A 7,755-nucleotide genomic window follows, 5' to 3' on the forward strand; every position below is an offset into this window, starting at 1 on the left:
GCGTCAAACTGTCTTCCTCTGTCACTCGTGACTTGTGCTGGAACTCCGAAGCGTGAGACCCAACATAAAAGAAATGCATGTGTTACCGTTTCTGATGTAATGTCCGGCATTGGATATGCTTCAACCCATCGAGTGTATCGGTCTATGGCAGTTAACAGATAACGATAATTTTTGCATAGAGGTAATGGACCTACAATATCAATATGTACCTGCATGAACCTTGATGTTGGCACATTGAATTCCTTAATGGGTGTTACGGTATGCCTGCTTACTTTACTCCGCTGACATTTCAAACATTCTCTGGACCAAACCTTACAGTCCCGGCGGATGTTTGGCCAAACGAAGCGCTGTGTCACTAGTTTTATTGTTGGTCTAGGTCCTGGGTGACAAATTATGCAGGCTGTCAAAAATTTTCTTTCTTAGACTTACAGGTACGAATGGTCGTTCTCTTCCTTGAGATGTATCGCAGTATATGGAGTACTTTGTTTCTGGAATTTTTCGTTTCTTAAGTTGTAAGGCCGTTTTCATCGATAAATATCGTTTAAGCTCCTGGTCCTCCTTTTGAGCTTTTGCTATCTCGGTAATTTCCAATTGGGAACTGATTGATTCAATTCTAGAAAACAAATCAGCCGGAATATTCTTTGTCCCGCTCACATGTCTAACATCTGTCGTGAATTGTGACATATATGTTATCTGATTGAGTTGAACTGGTGGTAGGCGGTCGTGTTTTTGCTGAAAAACATACATAAGTGGTTTGTGGTCGGTGAACCAAATAAAGTTACGACCAATGATTTGATTCTTGAAGTATTGGAATGCTTTATACCCTGCTAAAAGCTCGGTAGTCTCCACATGGTCTCCATGCATCGTCTTTCTTTTGGACTAGATGTAACGGTGATGACCAAGGGCTACTTGATGGTCGGGCAGTACCTAATTGCACCATTTCTTCAAATTCATGTTTGGCAATTTTTAACAGCTGAGTTTTTAATGGACGGGTTCGTGCTACCACTGGTGGACCAGGCGAGGTTTTGATATAATGTACTGTTGTATGTTTTATTTGACGTGGAAGTCCTGGCGGTCGCGTCAAAGAAGGAAATTCTTTAAAAATTTCACTAAACTTTGATTTGATATTAACAGTTTCAATGCTTCCCTTTTGAATGGTTCCTTTGTTTATTGTCTTTACCTGTAGGTTTGTAGTACCGTCTACTAGTCTTGAATTCTTTGTGTCGACAATTATGTTGTAATATGACAAAAAATCTGCGCCTATTATGGGTGTTGACACATCAGCAATAACAAAATTCCAGATGAATTTGCGCCTTAGACCTAAGTCGAGATTTAACTGTATATCGCCATATGTACGGATCTCGGTATTGTTTGCTGCAGACAGTTTGTAATCGGACTCGAAAACTTTGCGTTGTACAAACATACGTGGGTATATACACAGATCACTACCTGTGTCTATCAAAAATTGTACTTTGGTTGGTTTGTCTGAGATAAACATGCGGCGTGAAAGTGCTTGACAAACACTTGCCGCATTTAGTGCCTGTCTTCTTCGTTTCCCGACATTTTGCATGGTTGCGTGCATTTCTTAGCTTTGTCTCCATATTTGAAGTGGTACCAGCACGTATCAAATCTTTGCCTACTACCATTTCTTTGGCGTGAAAAACTTCTTGTGCGCGAGATTTTCCTAGAACGAGAATTATGCCGATATCTAGGACGTCTATTTTGCAATTCAGCTACCATTTTTGTTAGGTCTTCTACTCGTTTTAATAATTCAGACGATGTACCGTCGGTAAGGCTTGTGGCGGCTACTGTTGGCACGATGTTAACCTCACCGATGCTATCTGCGATGGCGGCTAGGTCTTCAATTTTCATGGTCGGATGTGCCTTTAATATTTGTTGTGTATGCGTAGGTAATCTTTGTAGCCACAAGGTTCTTAAAATGTTCTCATCTAGTAGTGGACCGGCCAATGATGTTAGATGTCGTAAAAATAGCGACGGTTTTCGATCACCCAGTTCCTCTTGCTGTAGCAACCTTCGAATCTTTTGGTCCTGTGACTGTGATAAACGTTGTATTATTTCTTTCTTTAACTTAGTATAGGGCTCGACTTTCGGTGGATTTAATATTATATCTTCCACTTTACTGGCTAATTTGTCATCTAAATATGATAATATAAACTCATATTTGACATCTTCTGTTTTTATTCGTGATCGATTAAAATGTGCCTCGATCATCGCGAACCATAATTGAGGTTTTTCATACCAAAATGTTGGTATAGGCCTCGCAATTCCATGTGATACGCCTGCATTTGCGACGTTTGGATTTTCTGATTTCACTGTCTTATCTTCTTCACTCATTTCACAAATAATTGAGGAAAACAAATTAAATATTCACTAAAAAAAATGTCACTGAATGTTCAAAAAAAAAAAAAGAAAAAACACACTTCTTATAAAAAAAAAATGTTGTTGAATCTTGAATAATAAACTTAAGTTAATTCACTATTGTTCTGTTTTACTCACGTCACCAACTATTATATCACGTCGGAGTCACCAATGAAGCAGTTTATGGATTGAAACAGTTGGTATAGTTTGTTACTGTTTATTCGCCGTGAAATATAGGTACAATATTTATATCGTGCTGTATATCTCTCCTGACTGCCGGATGGTAGAATAGGCCTTTTGCTTCGATGGCGGGTTCTTTTATTCAGGCCTGAGACGGCCATCTTGATGCGTGCGCATTCCCAAATGCTGCAGGCCCGTATTTAATGCAGGGCTGTACTTGGGTGTCGCCGCAATACCATAGTCTTCTAGATCATACCAAAATATTACGGCCCTACGACAACTCGTTTAGCTTTAAAAATTCGTCAAAGTTTGCAAAAATTAGTATAGTCTTTTTGGCATTTGTCAAAATTAGAAATTTCATCGACGTTTGTTCAAAAACGCCTGAACCGATTTCAAAAAATTAAAAACCTTTTGATGTATCTCGATGAGGATTATCGTTTCTCAGTTTTGTGCGACGACTGTCCGAGCCGTTTCTTTGTAATTTGGAAAAAAGTGCTAAACTTTAAGCCACATTTAAGCTCATACCACCGAATCGGTTTTAAAAAATCAAAAACTGTTCGAAAGATATAAGTTGGGAATAATACTGATTAGTTTTAGGTAAAAATCTACCGAGCCGTTTTTTTGTAATTAACTGTTGAAAAAAAAAGCCGATTTTCATGGAACTTTTTTTGGCGATATATATCATGGTCTTATAGAACTTACTGAAATATTATGGCCTTACGACAAGTAGTTTAATTTCAAGAATTCATCAAAGTTTGAGAAAATTAGAAGTTCTTTTGATATTTGTTAAAATTAAAATTAGACGATTTATTTGGTATAACGATAGAAGTACTTGGTCTTAACGAACATACTAAACAATTAGAATCCTACAAAAAACAGGCTCAATTATAAAAATTATTGATTTTTGAAAATTTGTTTTTAGAAAATACTTCGAGTCAAAGTGTTCGTTCGTTTTCAATTATATGTAATAAATCCACTCGGAATACTTTTAATGACTCATAAATTAATTTATTTTTTATTGATTAAGTCGATTATTAACACAAATCGGGAAGTTCATGTAACTTGCCTCAAGGCAAAATACCAAAGCAACTAGTTTCGGTAATGTCTTCTAATTGTAAAAATTTATTCATTTGTAAATTAAGATCTGAATCTGAAACATTACACAAATTAGTAGAAGTGCCGGTATTTTGAAATAAATTAGGAATGGAACCTAACATTAGATAACCGGGTTTCTAAGGACACGGGTGATCCTTTATCATTTTTAACTTGATTAGTGCCAAGAATTTCGCCGAAAACATCGCAACCCAAAATTCCGTCGACCTTCTGGAATGTGTGAAAGTTAGGATTTGCTAAAGGATAATTAACTTCCCGAAAGAAAACTTTGTTTTCATAAAAAAATCCGATTTGCTAATTTTATGTTTTCTCGATATTTCAATCCATTCTGAATCAAATGAGACCAAATTTGGAAAAAGTATGTGTGTGTGCATGTGTGTGAACAGATCTTTTGCCGTAAATCAACGTTTTCTCAAAAACGGATGGACCGATTTCAAAAATTTAAAAGCCATTCGACGTATCTCGATGACGAATAGGATTTTTGAGTTTTATGCGACGGGCCGTTTTTTTGTAAATCGCAGGAAAGTAAAAAATTTTTCGTCCACGTTTTAGCCTGCAATTCTGAATCGATTCTGAAAATTCAAAAACCGTTGGAAAGATATTGGTTGGAAATCGTGCTGATTAGTATTTGGTACAGATCGGCCGAGCCGTTTTCTTGTAATAAAGTTTTAAAAAAAAATACGACTATTTTTATGTTTTTTTTTTTGACGGTGGATACTACAGCTGTCAAGAACCGTCATTTTTAAGAACCGGTTCCAAAGTCCAAAAAGGACCCGCGTTCCAACCCGGAAAAGACCGCTCCGGAAAATACCCGGCACCGTATTTTTTTCTATATAGTGAATAATGCAACAGTTTTTCACTATGGCCCTACTTTTTTCTTATCTTTTATTCACTCACAAACATTCGTTTCAAGCTATGTGTTTCGCTTTTTGTTCTTGAAATTTTTTTGTAACACTTTGAAATTTCTAATATAATTAAAATTAATACTTTTTTGTGCATTCCTATTTAGTTATATATTTGTTTGCCATGAATGCAATTCTCAAATTGAATCGAATAATATTTAGTCTGCTTTCAGTATTAGGTTATATGTAATTTTCATAAACTTCTAAATAAATAATTATAAACTTTTTCATAAACCAATAAACTTTCTTTAATTACTTTGAAGCATATTTTTAGTTTCTTTAATAGTTTCTCAATTAAAGTTTTCCATATCCATAGCAAGAGGCGGTTTCTTTTGATCAGGTGAATTTACAAAACTGACTGCATAAGTATTCAAAAAAATTACATTTTTTTAAAAGTATTACAAGAAAACGCCTTAGTTTAATTGAAATAAATAGCTTATTTCATAAAAAGTAATTCAATTTCTAAATTGTTAACTTCATAGAAATATAAAAATTTCATAATTTGCTAACAGGTACTTATATTTATTTTTTTACCCAAGCTCTTCCCATTATGTAATTCGACCTGCAGTCGAATGACCCTTGCAGAAGATGGTTAATGTGGAGCTTATGATCATAATATTAGTAAATGTACTAATACATACATATATATATATATATATATATATATATATATATATATACATAGATTTCAAAGCAGAAACGTATTTTAGAGCCTGGCGATTGTACATCGACTCATAAATCGCAAAACAACAAATTTCAAAAATTTCTTCGAGTTTGCTAATTAATTTTGAAATATTGCATATTTTAAAATAGTGTTTTATATATAAATAACAAATATATAGAATAAATATACTTGAAACATAAACTAATATATGTAAATAATAAACATAAACTGATTTATTTTAGAAAAGTGACAATTTTAATAGTAGAAGTTTTTATCAACTTCTATATCGTTTGAAATGTTGTTGAAATAGATAAATATTTAGTTTCAGAAATAATAATTTAGACGGATTAACGAAATGCGGCTCTTGTAGTCGGGTGTTGTCTATTGAAAATAGTTGGTGGTCTTACTGAAAACAAGTGTCAAAGTATGATTTGGAGAAGTCATTAAAATCAATATTTATGGGCTAAAGACAAATGGCTTGCAATGAAAAAAACCAGACTAATGCATATAACAATGTTCAGTTTCTCAGAAGTAAGTTAGCATAATATTATCCAGTCAGATTTTCTGGCTAAAACAAAGTACTCCTTCGCGAAAGTAATAGGTTTAACTTCCTAATTCGAATAAGTTAATTAATTTTGAATCGAAATTAGGATTTGAAATAAAAATAAATAATGTCTTGAGTTATTATATTTGAATATTTGAAATGTTGAGTTAAAATTAGTTAGAATTAGAAATAAAAATATGAGATTTAAAAATAAAACGTTGTAGGTGACTAAAAGCTACAAAGAAAATGGAACCGTTGCCGGTTCCCAAAATTTGGGAACCGGTTCCAGAACCGGAACCGTGCTGGACCCGGACCCGGTTCATAGCTCTAGCAAATTCCGATAAAGTTTGCAAAAATTGGTATCGTTTTTTGGCATTTGTCAAAATTAGACTTTTCATCGACGTGAGCACTATACTTTGTCAGTTTTGTGAGACGATCAGCCGAACCGTTTTTTTGTAATTTGAAAAAGAGTGTTAAACTTTTCGTTCACATTTAAGCTCATTCTACCGAAGCAATTTTAAAAAATCAAAAACTGTTCGGAAGATATTAGTTGGGAATAATACTGATTAGTTTTAGGTGAAAATCTACCAAGCCGTTTTCTTGTAATTAACTGTTGAAAAAAAATTTAAGCCGATTTTTATGGAACTTTTTTTGGCGATATATATATCATGGTCTTATAAAACTTACTGAAATATTACGGCCTTACAAGTAGTTTAATTTTAGAAATTCTTCAAAGTTTAAGAAAATGAGTAGTTTTTTGACGTTTGTTTAAATTAAAATTAGATGATTTACTTAATATATAACTATAGATTACTTGGTCTTTATAAACATACTAAACCATTAATATCCTACAAAAACTGGCTCATTTATAAAAATTATTGATTTGTGAAAATTTGCTTGTAGAAAATACTCCGAATTAACGTGTTCGTTCGTTTTCAATTATTCGGAATTCTTCTAATCACTCATAAATTAATTTGTTTATTATTGATTAAGTCAATTATTTACACATATCGGGAAGTTCATGTAACTTGCCTTAAGGCTAAATACCAATACCAACTAGTTTAGAAATGTTTTGATGGATTAAATCGGAATGGTAATTTGTGGTTGCTTTTCCACTATTTCATGCACTACGTATGCACAGACCGATAACTGATAAGAATCGATTGAAGATTTCAAAGTGAAATTAACTTGTCCGATAACTTTATGTGACAAATTGCCTAACCCGATCACTTGGGTTTATATTGGAAAAATTTGTAAATCAGCCTTTTTGCACCAAGTTAATGTCACAGAGTTGCTATCGCTTCCCGAATCAATAATTGTACGTGATGAAATGTTTTCTTTTCTAGTATTAACTTTTACTACTGCTGTCGGCAATATGGTAATATGATGTGCGATTTGATTAAATACGCATAAAACCGTACTATTTGATTTGGAGTTAGAAAGATTATTTTGATCCGTTACTCGCAAAATTGTTGCTAGTAAGCAATAACGAGTGATGTCGTTCGTTACATAATAAACAGGTTTTATTCGATCGACATGTAGTCGTTATGGGGCAGCGGTGGCGATATCGGTTAGAGCTTGCGCTAGCACCGACTTGTCCCAGGTTCGCTGGTTTGATTCCCGCTACCGCAAAGCTTGACATCAGGCAACTTTGAAGTCAAATTTCCACTTGAGGTCATAGATCTCAAATATAGCCTCAAGTGAAAATCGGCTCTCGTGGGTATAGTTGCACACATAATAAAAATGTCAGCAAATACTTCGAGTATAGATAATTAGCCCTTATACCTAGTATAGAAGTCGCTGGGTGTTGCCACTATCTTCTGGTTTATATTGTAATATAATTATTGTTAGCAATCTCTGCTTAATGTTAATGCTCATGTAAAACGGATTGCATAATAAATTAAATAAACTAGCTGTAAGTGGAATTCTGTCTTATGGCAATTAGGGCATCGTGCCTTAAGGCAAATTGCTGG

At 33.9% G+C, this 7,755-nt stretch overlaps 1 protein-coding gene across 1 annotated transcript; it reads right to left on the bottom strand.

Moving 5' to 3' along the window:
• Positions 1–1,533: 1,533 nt before the first annotated feature.
• On the bottom strand, positions 1,534–2,355 carry LOC113375810. Its single transcript, XM_026615757.1, has one exon. It carries the CDS (start codon positions 2,353–2,355, stop codon positions 1,534–1,536), a length of 822 nt encoding a protein of 273 aa, XP_026471542.1.
• Positions 2,356–7,755: the final 5,400 nt, after the last annotated feature.

Source organism: Ctenocephalides felis, unplaced genomic scaffold (assembly GCF_003426905.1).
Source record: "Ctenocephalides felis isolate EL2017-DRISC unplaced genomic scaffold, ASM342690v1 CF-g0.4_SCAFFOLD_01886, whole genome shotgun sequence".
Classification (NCBI taxonomy): domain Eukaryota; kingdom Metazoa; phylum Arthropoda; class Insecta; order Siphonaptera; family Pulicidae; genus Ctenocephalides; species Ctenocephalides felis.

Excerpts from the sequence above, each read along its gene's own strand:
- LOC113375810 (XM_026615757.1), bottom strand. The coding sequence starts at position 2,355 with ATGAGTGAAGAAGATAAGACAGTGAAATCAGAAAATCCAAACGTCGCA.